At 49.8% G+C, this 20,378-nt stretch overlaps 1 protein-coding gene across 1 annotated transcript in view; it reads left to right on the top strand.

Moving 5' to 3' along the window:
• CARMIL3 (capping protein regulator and myosin 1 linker 3) overlaps nucleotides 1-20,378 on the top strand; it is a 1,019,681-nt gene that overhangs the window by 667,565 nt on the left and 331,738 nt on the right. The window contains exon 22 of the mRNA XM_078644900.1: nucleotides 5,704-5,772. Coding sequence (XP_078501026.1) covers nucleotides 5,704-5,772 — 69 coding nt within the window. The remainder of the gene's footprint in view (nucleotides 1-5,703; nucleotides 5,773-20,378) is intronic.

Genomic DNA, 20,378 nt, shown 5'->3' with positions numbered 1-20,378 from the left:
AGGTTGTGGGCAGCGTCGTCGGTGTTGGAGAAGTCGGTGGGTCGGCTGAGAGCGAGGTTTGCCTGTAGTTGGTCTTCGGTGACTTTATTCCAGCAGCGGCATGGGATCTGTTGGGTGCGGTGGTGTGTGGCGGGTTTCTGGAAGGTGAAGTTGATGCAGCGGTGTTCGGTCCAGAGGAGTTCGGTGGTGTGGCTGAAGGAGACGTGGGAGCTTGAGGAGAAGACGGGGTCTAGCGTGTGGCCAGCGGAATGGGTCGGCGTTGTGACGAGCTGTCTCAGTCCGAGGTTGGCGATCAGGGTGGTAGAGTTGCTGTCGTTGTTGTTCTCCAGGTGAAATTCTGGTCTCCGAGGAGGATGTAGTCGGTGGATGTCAGGGCGTGGGTGCTGATGAAGTCGGCGATGGAGTCGCTGAACTGGGGTCGGGGTCCGTCTCTGTAGATGAGGGTGCCTCTAAGGGTGGTGTTGGGGTCCATGTGGATCTGGAAGTGCATGTGTTCTGCGGTGCAGAGAGTGTCGGCGGTGCTGGTCGAGATCTTGAGGGTGTTCTTGTGGACGACGGCGATTCCTTCTAATACTCCGTTGGTGCTGTCTCTGCGGGTGATCTTATAGCCGTTTGGGATGGCTACGGCAATGTCGGGTGCGGAGGAGTCATTCATCCAGGTCTCCTTCAGGAAGGCGATGTCCGGTGATGATGTGTCGAGCAGGTCCCAGAGCTCGATGGCGCGTTTGCGTGCGGAGCGGGTGTTCAGTAGGATGCATCGGAGGTGGATTTCACTTTCTTTATCAGGAAGATGACCGCCAGACCAATTTCTGCTGATCTCCCTACCTCAGCTGCTTTGCCTAACCATCACTTTATTTCTTTAACTTCACACTAACCTCTTTAGCATTGCAGTGAATGTTTTTGCTTCCCGAATAACTTGTCTCAGGTATCCCAGCATATTTGTTCCCTATCTCTAGTTTTACATTTTACAGTGTTTGAGTCTGCTTTCCTGGTGGTCATGTCTCTAGACGTTCAGGTATCTTTGTCCCAGTATAATTGCTCAGGATTCCCTTTCCAAGTATAAATGTTCTCCTTGCCCCATTTTCTGCTGCCTTCCTTGTGCAAAGGTTGTGCCACCCAGTTGTGGTGCATGTGGTGCCATGTATGTACGTTTTTCTGTTTACCTTCTTTAGTATACCTTGTATTAGTGTTTGTTATTCATGTCCCCATGACCGACTTTCCACACCTACTTGGCCCAGAGTTTGTACATGTCTCTCCATCTGGTAAAAGATGACAAGCAAGTACAAATGCAATAGGTCTCACATTTGTGAGAGATTTAGCTTTTGGTATTGTAAACGACAATGCCTTTTATTTATGTATTTTGAAAACCTGCAAGTGGTGTGTAAACATGCACTTTGTACTTATAGTCCTTGCTTGCGAGAAGCAAGGCTGGCAGTAAAATAGAAGCAGTTATGCCACCCTTTCCTCTTATAAGCAATAACTATCTGTACAAAGTGCATGTTTACGCACCGCTTGCAGGTTTTCAAAACAGATTAATAAAAGGCATTGTCGTTTATGTAAATGTAAATGTGTTGGACTTGTAAAGTGCACAGCTGCCCGTGAGCGTCCCGGCGCTGAAAGACCGCTGGGGAACCCGTCCTGGCTTTCCCTGTGAGATGGTCCCTTCTGGGTATCTCCAAGGTGAAACCAGGCATCCCCGGCGTCTGTGGGGGGCCGTTGTAGAGATGAGGCAAGCTTAATGCCCAGAGTTGCCGAGTGTGATCCCTGGTTAGAGTAGGCACAGAGGCGAGAATTGTCGAGTCCGCTGACCCTGGTCCACGACCCTGCCGCGTCAGGAATTGAATCCTGGTCCCAGGCCGTTCTCTGCTTCCGAGTCTGCCGCCTCTAACCAGTGAGCCACACCTCTCGACCATGTGGATGATGCCAATAGCTTAAACTCTCGCAAATGCGAGACCTATTGCATTGCAAATGCTTGTTATGCCTGTTTTTAAATATTCCCATTCCACTCACATCAACTTTTTTTAATACCCTTCAAAGCATGCTGATACGGTTTGTTTGGGCTGGGGGACGATTCTGCGACCGGGCAGAAAACCGGCGGACGGTCTTTACGTCCGCCGGTGTCCAACCCGCCATGATGATATGGCATGGGGGAATTTGGGAGCCTGTATGGCGTGGCGATCCGCCTGCTATACAAATGAGCCCCCAGGTGTTAAAAACAGACAATAATAGACATATAGACATATACAGGCAAGCAAACAGTGACCAACATTAATATAACACCTTTAGGTCACTTCTTATTAAAAGCAAAACACTACTGCACCTAAAACAAAAATACTACAAAGCATAGTGTAATGGGTCAGAATGTATGTCGAAGACATTTCGATGCCTTAAAAATATGGGATCATCATCAGGACTGAGGATCAGTTGCCTGGCTTGGTATCAATTGGTATATTAAATGAAGCACCTGATTTTTCAACAATCTGTAATTAAACAAACAACAGGCTTTTTGAACACAATTAGTGCCTGTTCATGAGTATCATACGAAGATGAAGCATCTAAAATAAACAAGGAGAGACAAGGAAGGAATGGGAATGAGAATTAGGAGAATGAAGAAATCATTTTTATTTTTAAGATATACATATATTAGGGCCATGCGCCTAGAGAGATGTGTACTGGGAACATTTCTCTAGAAGTAGTGAAACAAAAGGACCAAAAATCAATCATGCATGAACCGTGAGATAAGGGCAACATGTTGTCTTGTGGCCTGGCAACCAATGATTACTAGTAACACACCAATCAATGATCCATAGCATCAAGGTGACTGGTAAGAAGAGTGCGATTGTATTCCCCTGCACATGTCAAGAATCGAAAAATATAAGGGCAGATATACCTTCAAGGTAGTGCACTGTAGTTTCCAACAATTGCAGCGGATTTGGTGGAAATCAAAATATATGTCCATTTAACAATATGATCAATTTCTAAAATAAAGGAATTAAGTGAGTATAATTTATATTCTGGTGTAAGAGACTAGTAGATTAGATAGTAATAATTCTGAAGACCCTTACTAGTGCTGCTTCTATCAACATGCGTTTTCAATACGATGCAAGAGTAAACCACAAGTGAGAATCAGTGCCTGCCTGGAGAGGAATTATAAAAACAAAAAAACACTCAAAAGCACTGCTCTAAACTCATGAATAACTAGAACTGCCCTCTGTTTAGGCTTGATATGATGCTCAAAACCCATTCACACTGCCAGTCTGTGATGCATATACTGTTATCTGTCTCTACAAATTTACATCTACATCTTGTGTGATAGTAGAAACGAGTATGGCATCCAGAGATATGGGAGATTCAGTGTCTGGTTAAAGAACATTACCCAGGTTGCAAAAAGAACAAATGAAGGGCATGGGGAGCAAACAAACTATGGATTTAGGCACGGATCACTGTATAGGGTGAGTGTTTGACATCGATCAGCATTCTGTCCATCAATTATTCTGTTTGCATTTGTCACCCCCAGTGGGACGGGTATGCCCAGACGTAGGTCCCGTGCTCTCCATTTCACTGGAGTCAAGCTAGCCTGACTGATGAAGGGTGAAACCCCTACTGGTCCTAGGATACTTGTTTCCAGTCCAGGGAGAATCTTGCCTGGCAGTTCGGCTGGACTGTTCTCATGGGGAACAGGATCGAGACTGATTTGCATATGGCTGGGTTTAAACTGGAATGGCGTGGGGAGCAAAAAGAACGATGGATTTAGGCCAAGATCTCTGTACTGGGGTGGATGTTTGACATAGATCAGCATTCTTTCCAACAATTGTTCTTTTGGCATTTGTCACCCGAGTGGGACGGGTATTCCCAGACTTGGATCCCGTGCTCTCCATGCTCTGGAGTCAAGCTAGCCTGGCTGATCAGGGGTGAAACCCCGAATCCGGTCCTAGGATGCTTGTTTCCGGTCCAGGGAGAACCTGGCCTGGCAGTTCGGCTGGACTGTTCCCATGGGGAACAGGGTCAAGACTAATTTGTATATGGTTGGGTTAAAACTGGAATGGCATGGGGAGCAAAAGAACAACGGATTTAGCCCAGATCTATGTACTGGGGTGAATGTTTGACATTAATCAGCATTCTTTCCATCAATTGTTCTTTTTGCATTGATGAGCCGCAAGGCGGACCTTCATCCGAACCCGACTTCTCTGCACTGATCGGCCTGGCTCCTGAATACCATGTACTCCAACACTTCCATATACCATAGAACTGCAGAGATATATATTTTGTTAGAGCTTTATATAGCACGAACTAGACCCGAAGATATCAGATATCAGAGCACTTTACACGATCCTTGCAAGAACCAGAACCACTACTAACAAAACAATTTTTGCTTATGGCGCCAAACGTCAAACAACTACCCTATCTTAATACCTCCAGAACAGGTTTTGTCATACTTTCTCTGGCTAGATTAGGCCTGGTTCACTCTTCCATTAAGGTACACTTGGCGGCCATTTCATGATACAAAAGAACTACTTGATCTCCCACCTTATGGTCTAAGAGACTAATAACACATTTTTAAAGTTTTATTCAGAGTTTTCCCTCCGATAAAGTCGCCCCCACCAACCTGGTAACTTAACACAGTACTGTCACAGCTAATGAAGATCTTTTTTGAGCCTATTCAAAGGGCAGAACTCAAATTCTTAACATGGAAAGTAGAATTACTTTTAGCTCTAACGTCTAATTGAGTGAGCTCCAGGTGCTCATGATAAGAGAACCTTTCTTGTAATTTAAGAATAATACTGGGATTCTCAGAACTAATCCCAAGTTCACACCAAAAGTACCTAAAATACCAATGGATTTGAATCTCAACGAACAAGGTGTACTTAAGAAATGTTTCCCGAATCCAAAGACACCTGCTTTTGCTTCATAAATAGCACTTACAGGCGACAGAGCAGATATTAGTTGCATGTGGAAACCATAACAAAGGAGGCCTGGTTTCCAAGGCAAGCAAACTTACCTCTAACTCCCGTTCTCCAGTATTAGTATCTTTCATAGATTCTCATTCGACCCACCGTCCTACCCTTAGAGGCTCTCCTTCTTGTCTAGTGGTGACTATTTCCCACTAGTGCTTGAGGAAAGGAAAGATGCCTCTGCTGAGAGTGTTCTAAAGGGTCCTGATTGGCCTGATTGGCTGGAGTTTTGTTCTTTATAAATTATATAGATAAGATATTAAAGTCAATGTATTTTGCCATTGTAAGCAATGTATACTAGCTTTAGTATCTACTGAGGGACTCCCACATTGACGGGATGATTCAAGCATGCAAATCTAGTAAAGATACCAACACTGGAGAACAAAAGCTACAGGTAAGTAACACATTTTATTACCTGCCGTCTCCAAGCCATAAGTAAAAAACTCCCTTGCTGAAATGACAGTATCATTTTAAATTGATTTTGTTCTTATTACTTATGCAGCTATTCTCTTGTAAAAATAGCCTTCACATTAGAAGGGCGAGAGCTAAACCTTGATAGACAAATGCTTTCACTCATTCCCATATAGGTATTTGCATTACCCTTCCTGATGCAATATACGTTAAACAGATTCTACAAGATGAATGATGTCCTCATTGCAGATGCCTGCTACCAGAAGTTACTTATACCAAAAGAGAGGTGCATATCCCTTTATTTAACTCTTGATACCTTGTTTCTTTTTTCCTTTACCAGATCCATCACATGGGACAGAAACAGCACATCAGCACTTGGGTTTCTTGATATTGCCAGAGCTTTGCAAAAGTAAGTCTTTCTCTTCTCTTGCTTATTATTTGTATTAGACTGTTACATATTTAAATTGAATTTTATCATTTATATAGAACATGATTAATCGTCTGTTGATGCTGTAAGTAGGAGTTAACATTAACCAGTGTAATAGTCTTCATTAATAAACCATAGCAAGATGACATTCTATGAGTCATCCACAGAAGCCTGTGTTATGGGATGCACTGTCCACCTGCCCACTACTGCGTGGTGCTAACCTTTATTATTATTATTATTATTATTATTATTATTAAAACTTTTATAGCGCGCTCTATTACCACGGGGTATCCTGGCGCGGTGAGTAATTTAACATCAGGAGTAGTAGATCTGGAGCAAGTCTGTTAGAGTGGGGCGTTGAACAGGTGAGTCTTAAGTTCTTTCTTAAAAACAGTAATGGACGTAGAGGCTCTGAGGGATAGGGGGAGGGCATTCCAAGCAGAAGCAGCCTTAACTGAAATAGATTGGCCACCCAGTCGGGCGTATTTGTATTTGGGAATGGCCAGTTGGCATTGGTTGGCCGATCGTAAGGCCCGATTGGGAATGTAAAATGAGAACCGTTTCTGCAAATACGTCGGTCCCTGGCCATGAGCTGCTCTAAATGCTAACACAAGAATTTTAAACAAAATTCGGTGTGGCACCGGGAGCCAATGCAGGCTTCGTAAATGGCTCCGCACACTCGACCTCCTGGGGAGAGAGAAAAGCAGACGCACTGCAGCATTTTGTATCACCTGAAGGCGATGAATCATGTACCCAGGCAAGCCGCTAAATAAGGCATTAGCATAATCGAGCCGAGACAAAATCAGGGCTCGAAGAACAGTCTCCTTGGCTGCCCTGGGAAGGAGAGGAAAAAATCTTCTCAGGGCTCGCAGGGTGCCAAAGCAGATGCCAGTCAGTTTTTTAATATGATCCGAAAACTTCAGGTCCTGACCGAACCATACCCCCAAGTTCTTAGCTGGGCCTCCCATCGCACTGGGGCAGGGCAGGTCTGGGGGCCAAATCTGGTCCTTGAAGTTGACAGGGAAGGAGCCAAAAAACAGAACCTCAGACTTGTCTTTGTTGCACTTAAGTTGGACTTGTGCAAGCCACCGAAAAACTACCGACAAACAGTGCTGGATTGCTGATGGATCCGACACACCCTTAGGCCAGGTGAAAAGCAGCTGTGTGTCGTCAGCGTAGGCCATTATTTTGGCTCCCAGCTGTTCCGCCAGATAGAGTAGGGGGGTCATATAAACGTTAAACAATAAAGGGCTCAACGTAGACCCCTGCGGAACTCCAGTTGTCAGTCTCTTCGGGGCCGAAGAGTAGGGGGGCATCCAGACCTGCTGAGTTCTATCGCTCAAAAACGATGATAACCAGTCAAGGGCCAGCCCTGAAATACCAACGGCTACCAGTCTTGCAATAAGCAAGGCATGGGGCACCGTATCGAAGGCGGCAGAGAGGTCCAATAGAATCAGGACCGCTCTGCCACCCCCGTCCAGGCACTCCCGAACTGCCTCTGAGACCTCAACCAATGCCGTCTCGGTACTGTAAGCTGCCCTAAACCCTGACTGAGCAGGATGTAGAGCGTGAGAGGACTCGATGAAACTATCCAACTGTTTGAAAGCCGCCTTCTCACACACCTTCGCCAGAGCTGGCAGCAGTGAGATGGGCCGATAGCTCGATGGTGTTGATGGATCTAGACCAGCCTTTTTTAATAGAGGGAGCAGTTTTGCCTCCTTCCAGCTTCTCGGAATCGAGGCAGTAGAAAGGGAGAGGTTGATGATCTGAGTCACCTCTTGATTGATGATATCCGCTATCCCTCCCAGAACCCTGGCCGGGCAAGAGTCCGAAGGAGATCCGGACTTTAAGGCCACCAGGATTTGCCGTATGTCAGATTCCGAAGCCGGCCGGAAAGCAACAAACTGAGCCTCTGGGCATCGTCTATCTGATAATAAAAGGGCGGATGAAGTCGCAAAGGTCTTTTGAGCCGCTTCAAGGTCCAGTTGGATTTTTTCAATTTTGTCCGTAAAGTAACAAGACAGTTCTTCACACCATAGAGCAGAAGAGGGGAGCAGAGAATGAACTAATACACGTTAACGTGTATTAGTTCATTTTTTGAGTATTTTTTCCGAAACATTTCTTTAAAAGAGGTTGAAATGTATAAACATATTTGAGAACATTGATGTAAAGGTTAGCACCACGCAGTAGTGGGCTAGTGGACAGTGCATCCCATAACACAGGTTTCTGTGGATGACTCATGTATACTAACTTGACTGGGGCTGGTCAAGATATGGGTTTGCACCAGACACAACTGTAAATAATACCGTTTAAAAGTGTTTCAAAGTGATTTAAGAGAGGTGTGCAAGTTATTATTTTGTATTTAAGATGACATTCTATACCATTCTGCCGAGTATTTTATTCTGTGATTGTGAAAAAGTGGATCATTAGTTTGGGTGGATGGTATTTCACCACAAGTAATAATTACACTATTCTTGTAAGGCCCAGTAAAGATTTCAGTAATTTACAACTGAGCTCAACCCCTGGTAGCTATAGCACCGAGGAGACAGGCTTACCTTATGAAAAGCATTTAGAAGTACTAAAACAGTGAAAAATTCAAAAACACAAGACAATGAAAATTCCACTGCAATTTATAAAAATGGAGAATATTTTAATGAACAAAATGACACCAAACAACAAAAATCAAATAAGAGGAACAGGAGATATACATTTTCAAAGGTTTAAATAAAAACATCCCCAAAAAGCTCAATGCACCAACTGCGGACACCTGGTCTCACTACTCTGGGAAAAGCGTATGGTTTGAGATTGGCTGTGATGTAGCGCTGGTTGGATACGAGGACTAGTTGGTCCTGATCAAACAGTTTATATGCTATTAACGGAAAAGGGTTCAACATGTGAGGGAGGTATTGCGCACAGCTCAATTTCTGTTCAATTATCTGAAAAAATGGCATGATAAGATGGTGCTACAAGAGGAGGGATTACCCTAAAAAATCCCTCGGGAGCTGATGTTTGAAACAACAACTGTGTAATTTGTCAACAGTTACTTGTGCACACATATAGAAATACATGAAATATGTACAATATTTTCCAAATTTCACAAATGCAAGAAAGAATATCTGAAGCGTCGTTTGATCTTGTGGCTTTAATACTCGAAACTAGACAGCGCCAGCCAACACGTGTTTCGTCTGAGTAAACATAAACTCTGACTCTTCAGGGCTGGAGAAGAGAAATTCATAATCAAAACTGACTATTGAAGCCAGCAGTCTATACATACATCATCCCTAGGGATGTAGAACTTCATAATACATCGATTATCCACGCTTAATACTGTATAGTATGTGAGGTAAACAGAAATTTCCTCGAAGGCTTGAGGAAGAAAGTGATCATGCAAAACTACTAGGTGCATGCATTACTGAAACTTTTTTTTTGTATCTATACATCCTACTTATTACCGGATTGTGTACATCCTAATATCCACCATGTACAATACATATCCTGATAGTTACATTACAGATATATAGTCAAAAGTCAAAAGGTTCTAACAATCCGGTAGTCCCGTTGTATGGACGCCTCATAACATCAGCATTGTTATATTGCGCATTTGTGAAATTTGGAAAATATTGTACATATTTCATGTATTTCTATATATGTGTGCACAAGTAACTGTTGACTAATCAAACAGTTACCTTTGGACTTAGAAACGTAAAAAAAAATAATATATGTATACATATATCTACATATATTAAGCAGTTTCTCAGTACACAACAATACATGCTGAATGGAGAATACATAGAGTTGTCCAATCGAGGGAGATACAGACCACTTCATTTTTCAACAGTGATTACCTTATCAAATACGTTACATACACAGTACCTTGGATGTGAAATTCTGACCCGGAACAGGTTCGGCATGGCGTAACCCCGGTCCCTCCCTGTATCACCACCCTCAGCCCCCTCAAAACTCCCTGTATTGTGCCCAGTTGCCCCATACTTGGACTTAGAAACATTTATGGAGAAAAAGTTGTTAATGGTAAGGCAGTGGGTTGCACTAATTATGATCGCAGACTTAATCTGTTGCACAACAGCACGTTTGTCTGTGGGATCTATGAATCATAGATTAAAGAATGAAAACCTTCCATGACGTGGTTTCCACATGAAAGAAGGCTGTACATGAGGTGCACCTAAAACGCTATTCATAGTGTGTTTTTATGAACACCTTTTTGAAACTAATCACGATTTTGTGATGTAGGTATTTACGTAGGCGAGGGCAGGATACACCTTAGCGTGTGTATACCACCCAGCCTACACTACAGTGGTCCTGACGAAAACCTCACAATTACACGAAGGTTGAAACATGTAGACCTACTTTTTAGAATCACGACACGACTCTTTCGACACCATCAGCCTACCTAACCAGGCAAAGGTGTCCCACATTATTTTATCCGTTGTCCAGTCACTCCAGAATAAATTCTACGAGTGGGTAGTATTGGACAACTTTTAAAATCACTCACTACAATTCCTTTTGCACATATAACAAATCAAAAAAACGGCTCCACTGTAGTCAGGTGTCGAAGCACACCCGGATGGCACTCGGCTGTCTGGGTGGGACCCCGATGATGAAGCATGTCACCAACTAGGTTGGTGAGTGGGGGGTCTTCTAAGGATTAAGGTTGTCCCAGGTTGGGTTGCAAGATATGCACCTCGGTATCTTATTAAATAGAGGTAGTAGATAACCTCTAGGGGGCACTCCTCCATTTGTTGTGAGAAATCACATTTCTCCCAGCAAAATCAAAGCATGTTTTACAATGATGATGGCTGTGAACTTTGGGCCTGGGTTCAGCCACCACCCAGGGAAACCTACCAAATCCAGACATTTTTTAAAACTACACTTGTAGGGGAGTAAAGGACTGTGTTCTTTGTGTGGATCCAACTACGTTTTATTACTCACAATGCCCTGCAACCCTCAAACTTTGCCTAAAATCACATACTTTCCTCACATTTCTGTGACAGAAACTTCAGGAATCTGCAGGGATATGCAAAATATCTACCACCCCCCTGTTCCGATACTTGTTCCAATACAAACACCAGTACACTTGGGTAGCTGGACCTAGTGGCTGCAACAGGAAATAATCAAACTAGGGACAATTGGAGATCTTGCTATTGGTTTGGTAGGTTTTCCTGAGTGGCGGTCAAGCCAAGGCCTGAATACCGCTGCCATGGTAATTTTGTTGATCCCTTGTAAATTCCAAAAGCTTCTGTCACACAAATGTGTGGAAAATGTCTGATTTTAGACAACGTCTGAGGTTTTGCAGGGTATTGTGTGTAACAAAACATGGTGGGATCCATGCAAGGCAGGCCACCCTGGAGTTCCCTGGGTGTCTATTCATCAGAAATGTTTAGGTTTGCTAGGTTTCCCTGGGTGGTGGAGCATGGGCCCGAACAGTGTAGCCATTCATCATGGCAAGAAGAGGAAATATTAATTTATCCCAACTCTGCCAGTACACATTTCAAAACTATGGCCAAAGCAATCCAAATGTTCACTTGCATGGCATGAGAAAAGGAATGCTCAGCGCCCCAGGTGGGCAAAAAACCTTTAGGGGTTGTGCATTGGCCCAACACCAGGACAGAACACCCACACCACATATTATTTTTCTAAAACAAAAAAATATCTCCGGTGTCTAGTGCACCTACCCAACCCCTTCTTCTTTTTACAACATTTTTCCCTGATAGTCTAGTGGTGTTGGACCTGGCCTCGTGGCATGGTTCCCCCCCGTTCCTCAGCGCCCCCGTTAGCATAGCCTGCTCCCCGAGTTTCCTGGTCGTGTTGCCCCCTGTACGCCCAGACTCCGTAACCGACGACCAGCCCCGCTTATTCCGTCCCATTCCTCCGAGCGCCTAAAACCTGCATGCCCCACAAGGCCCGGCAGCCATTTTCCCTTCCCGAGATCCCTGACTCCCTGGACCTAGCGTGCCCCCGGCCCCAGCGAAACCCAGACTCCAAAGGCGCGCCAGTCCCGGCTGGGGGGTAAAGGGCTCCCCGAGTGAGATAAGCCAGGGAGTTTCGATGGCACCTCCGGCCTCCCCTGAGAGACTGGTATCTGTCACACATTTGGCCTCCCCCTGGGGGCCAGTTTCGATTGCCCCTCTGCCCTCCCTGAGTGCTGGCTCCAGACCTGCTGGGCGTCTGGGAAATCCTGGACGCATCTTCAAAGGATCAAAGAGCCAACCGCCAGACCTCGCCAACGACCAGCCTCCAAGGCATGAGACCTCCGCCTGCGAGGGTCCGGACATCAAAGGGCCGATGAACTATATCAAGGGCCACCCCACAACTAGCGGGCAGTTGTATCTTGGACCTGAAGCCCTGCTGATCTGATCGCGGCTGGCCCTGAAAAGAACTCAACCTTGCATCGCTGAGCCCTGCTGACGCTGTCGCGGCTCCTTCTTCGTAACACGGAACTGAACCACCGGAGCCCTGCTGACGCTGTCGCGGCTCGCCATCTCTAAGACCTCAGAGCCCTGCTGACGCTGTCGTGGCTCGCCATCTCTAAGACCTCAGAGCCCTGCTGACGCTGTCGCGGCTCGACCTTGCAAAGACCTCGGAGCCCTGCTGACGCTGTCGCGGCTCGAGCTTGAAGTCGTAACCATCTGAGCCCTGCTGACGCTGTCGCGGCTCCTCAAGAACTTCTCCGGATCGAGCCCTGCTGACCTCGTCGTGGCTCGAGGAGTACTCTGGTCCGGCTGGACCATCCACGATACCATCACGACCTGAACCGACTCGACGTGAGTGAAGCAGCCAGTACTCCCATCATCTCCCGTATCCCCCGGCTTGAGGATTGAGAGCTGTGCGCAGGGTACGCCTCGTACTAGCCCAAAGGCTAAAGACTGTCCCGCTTCCCTCTTCCCGAATCCTCAAAGACTTTGTGATCCCTCGATCATTTTGTACATAAGAGTGCTTCTTTCTTTTTATTGCTTATAAAGAACTTGTTACTGAAACCCCACGGTGTTGTGTCCGTTCGTAAGTGTGGTGTGAGCTCAGTGTGTACGATCCTAGACTCGAAGTCCTCCTCGGTGGGGACCTCACGATAATACTCTGCAAGATCTGTGGGAGAGGTGGGTCCTGGGGTGGTCGGGTGAGCACAACCTGGCCCTCTGAGATCGCCCCTTCTAACATTGGTGGCAGCGTCGAGATAAGAACCTACGTCTAAGGATCGTACAGTACTGACACACTACCCGAACGAAGAACAACCATGAGCCTCACGAACGACGAGACCACCTTCCAGATGGCGAGTCTGGAAGACTATACGCATCGAGAGCTGAAGCAATTTTGCAAAGATCTCCATATCCCGACAATGGGATTAAGCACCAAAGAAGACTTTCAAAAAGCCCTGACAGCATGGGTCGAGGCCGGAGCACATCCTCCCCTGCCGACAGAAGACGGGGGAGAGAGAGGGCCACTGACCGAAACCCACGCCCAAGAGCATGAGAGAGCAGAGTCCCCGATGCGGAGTCCCAGCACGGAGAAAGGTCTGTCTCCAGAAGAGATGACAGACCGAGAACGCAATCGAAACCACAAGCTGGAACTAGCCCGTCTGAAGATAGACGGAGAACTCAAGTTGAGAAAGTCGAGAAAAAGCTAGCCATCGAGCAGTTACGACTGCAAGGAGAACTGGAGGAGAAGAAACTCCAGAGAGAACACGAAGGGAAAAGACTCCAGCTGGAGCATGAGCGCGGCCTGAAGGAGATCGAACTGAAGGCCTGGAGCGAAGACAACCGAACAACGGGGACCCGAGAGGCCGTTCCCCCGGTGGAACCCAAAGTCCACATCCCCAAGGATGTGGTCAAAGAGTACTATAAGAACGATGACATCCAGCAATGGTTCAAGGCCTACGAGGTCACCATGGCCTCCCACCGAGTTCCGCGGACGGATTGGGGGGCCGGGCTGTGGGGTCGATTCCTGAGTGAAGGGAGAGACACCCTACTCGACCTACCGTCCTCCGCACAAACCTCCCACAGCCACATGAAGGAGGCCCTCCTCACCAGGTACGGGCTCACCCCGGAAATGTACCAACAAAGGTTTTGAGACTGCAAAAAGATCCCCGGCACCACGTGGGTAGAATACGTGAATTTCTACAGCCGGGCCTTGGAAGGGTGGATCAAGGGCAGCAAGGTGTCCACCTTTGAGGGGCTCATCGACCTCATCGCTTATGAACATTTGTCCACAAATTGCTTTGTGGAACTCCGACAGCACCTCCTGGACAGCAAGTTGGCTGACCCCCGGAAACTGGCCGTCGAGGCCGATCGCTGGGTGAGCACTAGAGTCCCCCGGGGGCCCGGGGGAGACTCTGGCCGAAATAAACAGGGATCTTCCCGCCAGAGGGAAGGGGGGGGTCAGAGTAGACAGAGGGGGTCCCAGGTAGGGTCCCCATGCAGTCCCCCCAGAAACCATCCCAGAACCTCTCCTCCCACAGCGCGCGCAGGGTTCCCCCCAACCTAGCCAGGGCCCGAGTCAGTCAAGCCTGCTTCCATTGCCAGCAACCAGGGCATTATGCCAATGACCCCCGATGCCCTCTGTTCAAGAAGCCCGCCGCTGCGGGTCCCCCAGCGCGCCAAATAGCCTCTGTAGCCCTAGAAGAAGAAGGGGAGGAGGATTTTGAGGGGGGTGACCCCGCCGCAATGATGTTAGTCTCCCTGGGTGATAGGGAAATGGTCTCCGGAGCCCCCCTGCCAGACAACACTGAGAAGTACAGACAGCAGGTGACCGTCAACGGCCACCGCATAGGGGCGCTCCGAGACACAGGGGCCAGCATCACTGCAGTAAAATGTCACTTGGTCACCGAAGCCCAAATTGTACCCCACATCTCCTGCAGGGTGATCGCAGCTGACAACTCCGTCCGCACCTGCCGGATAGCTCAGGTCCCGTTCGAGTGGGGGGGCGTCTCCGGGGAGTTACGAGTAGCGGTCCGCACCGACATGCCCGTGGACTGCCTGCTTGGCAACGACCTGGAGAGCTCCCCATGGAAGCGGGTAGGACCCACCTGGAGATGGTGGGACTGCCCGAATGGGCCTGTGTGAGCACCCGGTCCATGACCGCCCGAGTGGCCACCCCCGAGCGGGTGAACCCTGAGAACGCACAGCCCGTCCACCAGGACCCCGAGGTCCCCGGGTCATCTGAAACCCCCGAGCTGTCCCCCGGGGAGAGCCTCGTCTCCGACGCAGGTCCCCTCGGCCCTGACGTCGAACAGACCCCGAGCCTGGACGACCTTCCTGAGCTGGCCCAGTGATGCCAGGAAGGAGGACCGTCCCGAGAAGAGTTTTGCCTCGAACAGACCTCCTGTCCGTCCTTGGTTGGGCCGCAGCAGCAGGCCGCCGCCCAGGCCGCCGGTGACCAGTCCGGCTCCCACTTTGTCTATTGGGAAAACGGCCTTTTGTATAGCGAACAAAAGTCTGCCGAGCTAGGGTCAGCCCGAGTGCTGGTGGTACCCCTACGCTTCCGCGGCTTTCTCCTGAACCTGGCCCATGATGTGCCCCTGGCGGGACACTTGGGACAAGACAAAACGTATCACCGCCTGGTCACGCACTTTTACTGGCCAGGTATGCGCTCCGATGTGGAGGCCCACTGCAAGTCCTGCCCCACGTGTCAGTCCAGCGGAAAGAGCGGAGGGAGGCGCAAGGCCCCCCTCCATCCCTTCCCCGTGGTCAGTACCCCCTTTGAGCGGGTGGGAATAGATATCGTGGGGCCTCTCGACCCCAGGACCTCCTTAGGTCACCGCTTTATCCTCGTCTTGGTGGACCATGCCAACCGATACCCCGAAGCCATTCCCCTCCGAACGGTGACGGCCCCGTAGTGGGGCGGGCCCTCATGGGGATCTTCTCCCGGGTGGGATTCCCCCGAGCAGTCGTAAGCGACCGAGGGACCAACTTCATCTCGAAGTACATGAAGTCCCTCTGGCAACAATGTGGGGTGACGTACAAGTTCACCGGACTCTCCAGGGAATGATCATGGGTCTCGAAGAGCCCCTGAGGCGTAAGTGGGACGTCCTCCTTCCCTGTCTCCTCTTCGCATACCGCGAAGTCACCCAGAAATCCTTGGGGTTCAGCCCCTTCGAGCTGCTCTACGGGCACCCCATCAGGGGGCCCCTCAGCCTGGTCAAGGAAGGTTGGGAAACGGCGGCCCCAGAGCCCCCTCCGGATGTGTTTCGATACATCCTGGCCCTCAGGAACCAGACTAGGAAGTTCCGAGAACTGGCCGAGACAAACCTCGAGGCCAGTCAAGAAGAAATGAAACGGTGGTATGATCAGACTGCCACTCTGGTCGAGTTTTAGCCCGGACAGCAGGTCTGGGTGATGGCCCCCGTGGAGCCCTGTGCCCTGCAAGACAAGTGGACAGGGCCCTTCAAGGTGGTGGAGCGTAAGAGCCAGGTGACCTATCTCATCGATGTGCAGTCCCCCAGGAACCCCTTGAGGGTCCTCCACATGAACTGCCTCAAAACCCACTTCGCACGGTCCGAGTTGAGTTTGCTCCTCGCCACTGACGATGGAGAGGAAGAGGAAACTGAGCCTCTCCCCGATCTCCTGTGCGCCAAGGCCAAAGATGGCTCCATAGAGGGAGTGAGTCTCTCCTCCTCCCTCTCTCCCGAGCAGCGCGAGGACTGTCGCCAGTTACTGGGACAATTCTCTGACCTTTTCTCTCTCGTCCCCGGTGTCACCAGCTGGTGCGTCCACGACGTGGACACCGGGGACAGTCCGCCGGTACGGCACAGAGCCTACCGCGTCCCTGACAGAGTCCGGGCCTGCATCAAGACCGAAGTCTCTAAGATGCTAGCGCTGGGAGTGGTCGAAGCCTCTGACAGCCCATGGGCCAGCCCCGTGGTCCTGGTTCCGAAGGCGGCCGCCCCCGGTGCTGTCCCCGAGCTGAGGTTCTGCGTTGACTACCGCGGGCTCAACGCAGTCACCAGAACCGACGCACACCCCATTCCCCGAGCAGACGAGCTTATTGACCGCCTAGGGGCTGCTCGCTTTCTCAGTACGTTCGACCTGACCAGCGGATACTGGCAGATCGCCCTCACCGAAGGGGCCAGAGAGAGATCCGCTTTTTCCACCCCGGACGGTCACTACCATTTCCGGGTGATGCCCTTCGGAATGAAAAACGCCCCCGCCACCTTCCAGAGGCTGGTCAACCAGGTACTGGCGGGGTTGGAGGAGTTCAGCGCTGCGTATCTGGATGATATCGCAGTGTTCAGTTCCCACTGGCCCGAGCACCTCCAGCACCTCTGGGCGGTGCTGACGGCCCTGCGGAGGGCCGGTCTCACCATTAAGGCAAGCAAATGCCAGATCGGACAAGGGTCCGTAGTCTACCTCGGGCACCAGGTCGTAAGCGGCCTCGTAGCCCCCCTCCAGCCCAAGATCGATGCGATCGTGGCCTGGGAGGCCCCCACGACCCAGACGGAAGTGCGGGCGTTCCTAGGGCTCACGGGGTAATACCGCAGATTTATCAAAGGATACGGCAGCATCGTAGTCCCCCTCATGGAGTTAACCTCCAAAAACCAGCCGAAGAAAGTCAGCTGGACCCCCGCCTGCCAAGAGGCGTTCGAAACCTTAAAAGACGCCATGTGTACGGCCCCCGTCCTACAGGCCCCGACTACTCCCAAGAGTTCGTGGTCCAGAAGGACGCGTCCGAGCATGGCATCGGAGCAGTCCTGTCCCAGATGAACGAGAAAGGCCTAGACCAGCCAGTGGCATTCATTAGCCGGAGGTTACTCCCTCGAGAACAAAGGTGGAGCACCATCGAGCGGGAGGCCTTCGCGATGGTTTGGGCCCTGAAGAAGCTGAGGCCCTACCTGTTCGGTACTCACTTCCGGGTCCAGACCGACCACCGACCCCTCCGGTGGCTAATGCAGATGAGAGGGGAGAACCCCAAACTGTTGCGCTGGTCCATCTCCCTCCAGGGGATGGATTTCACTGTTGAACACCGGCCTGGTGTTGACCACGCCAACGCAGACGGCCTGTCCCGATTCTTCCGCCTCAGCAAAGAGAACCCCCAAGAGGATGGGTAGTTCTCTCCGCCTTTCAGCTGGGGGGGACGCGTGTTGGACCTGGCCTCGTGGCGTGGTTCCCCCGTTCCTCAGCGCCCCCGTTAGCATAGCCTGCTCCCCAAGTTCCCTGGTCGTGTTGCCCCCTGTACGCCCAGACCCCGTAACCGACGACCAGCCCCGCTTATCCCGTCCCACTCCCGGCTCCGAGCGCCTAAAACCTGCATGCCCCACAAGGCCCGGCAGCCATTTTCCCTTCCCGAGATCCCTGACTCCCAGGACCTAGCGTGACCCCGGCCCCAGCGAAACCCAGACTCCAAAGGCGCGCCAGACCCGGCTGGGGGGTAAAGGGCTCCCCGAGTGAGATAAGCCAGGGAGTTTCGATGGCACCTCTGGCCTCCCCTGAGAGACTGGTATCTGTCACACGAATGTATGACGTTACAACGCATGCTTTTACCACGCATGCTGTTACAACGCAGGTTTTACTACGCATACCATTACAACGCATTACACTTGGGGGTGCTGGATAGTGAATAGTTTAATTTACTATTCCAACTCCAGTCCCCGTGGATAGTAGGGAAGGTGTTGGATAGTAAATTAAACGTATTCCCTATCCTAGAGCGCCCCCCAGTGTAATGCGTTGTAATGGTATGCGTAGTAAAACCTGCGTTGTAACAGCACTGCGTGGTAAAAGTTTTGTTGTAATGGTTGTAAACCTGTCACACCTTTGGCCTCCCCCTGGGGGCCAGTTTCAATTGCCCCTCTGGCCTCCCTGAGTGCTAGCTCCAGACCTGCTGGGCGTCTGGGAAATCCCGGACGCATCTTCAAAGGATCAAAGAGCCAACCGCCGGACCTCGCCAACGACCTGCCCCCAAGGCATGAGACCTCCGCCTGCGAGGGTCCGGACATCAAAGGGCCAATGAACTATATCAAGGGCCGCCCCACAACTAGCGGGCAGTAATATCTTGGACCTGAAGCCCTGCTGATCTGATCGCGGCTGACCCTGAGAAGAACTCAACCTTGCATCGCTGAGCCCTGCTGATGCTGTCGCGGCTCCTTCTTCGTAACACGGAACGGAACCACCGGAGCCCTGCCGACGCTGACGCGGCTCGCCATCTCTAAGACCTCAGAGCCCTGCTGACGCTGTCGTGGCTCGCCATCTCTAAGACCTCAGAGCCCTGCTGACGCTGTCGCGGCTCGACCTTGCAAAGACCTCGGAGCCCTGCTGACGCTGTCGCGGCTCGAGCTTGAACTCGTAACCATCTGAGCCCTGCTGACGCTGTCGCGGCTCCTCAAGAACTTCTCCGATCGAGCCCTGCTGACCTCGTCGCGGCTCGAGGAGTACTCTGGTCCGGCTGGACCATCGACGATACCATCACGACCTGAACCGACTCGACGTGAGTGAAGGCTAAAGACTGTTCCACTTCTCTCTTCCCGAATCCTCAAAGACTTTGTGATCCCTCGATCATTTTGTACATAAGAGTGCTTCTTTCTTTTTATTGCTTATAAAGAACTTGTTACTGAAACCCCACGGTGTTGTGTCGGTTCGTAAGTGTGGTGTGAGCTCAGTGTGTACGATCCTAGACTCGAAGTCCTCCCCGGTGGGGACCTCGCGATAATACGCGGCAAGATCTGTGGGAGAGGTGGGTCCTGGGGTGGTCGGGTGAGCACAACCTGGCCCTCTGAGATCGCCCCTTCTAACAGGTGGGCTAATGCCCCCAGGGGGCACATTGTGGGTACGCTCATGGGGGGAGCAAAAAAAGAATATTGTGCTCATCCTTGGGTGGGGACACAGACCAATGCCATGCCTGTTTTTAACCACTTTCTTTCAGGTGATCTAGTGGGCTTTCTGCCCCTGTGGGCAGAATTGGTTTAAACTCTCCAAAGCTGCCCTCCGTATTCACAAGGACTGTCAGGCCTACTGTGGGGGGAACACACGCCCATGACTATGCCCATGGAGTGACTGCTCCCCCCACCAAACAAAAACAGAACAGCTTCCATTCCCTGGTGTCTAGTGGTATCTACCTACAAAATCTAATTTCCTGTTACGCGTTAAATTCCTGGTTGACTCCCATGATGACAGTGATTATAGAGACATATTATTATGCAGTATATACCTTCTTCCGGGTCAAGCCAATGAACTCGTTAGCAAGAGATAAAGTTCGAGAAAGAGAATTTAATACACAAAAGAATAAATTCCAAATTATTGTTAGCCGGAGATATGAGTTAAAAAATGCCTAATACGACCTGTAAAATACCAGAAGATGAAAATTGTATCAGCTTGGGGTAATTCCTGATACAATAATTACTAATCCACGAGCAGATAAAAAGGGGAAAACGTGCTGAGCAACATTACTGAGCTTGTCCATACAGTGAATATTGGTAGAAAAAAGCAACTGCCTGGATAACTCAACCCAGACAGTACCGATGGAATGGCAGGGGGCTTTAGTGATTAATTAAATGCTTGGCTCCAATAGCTTATTTCATATTTCACCGGTATGATCATTATCCAAACTGACCTAAGGGATCAAAATGTACTAATATTAACATTGTCTAAACT

This window comes from Lissotriton helveticus, chromosome 5_1 (assembly GCF_964261635.1).
Source record: "Lissotriton helveticus chromosome 5_1, aLisHel1.1, whole genome shotgun sequence".
NCBI classification, from domain to species: Eukaryota; Metazoa; Chordata; class Amphibia; order Caudata; family Salamandridae; genus Lissotriton; species Lissotriton helveticus.
The sequence above is the reverse complement of the archived record's forward strand: the minus strand, read 5'-3'. Positions and strand labels throughout refer to the sequence as shown.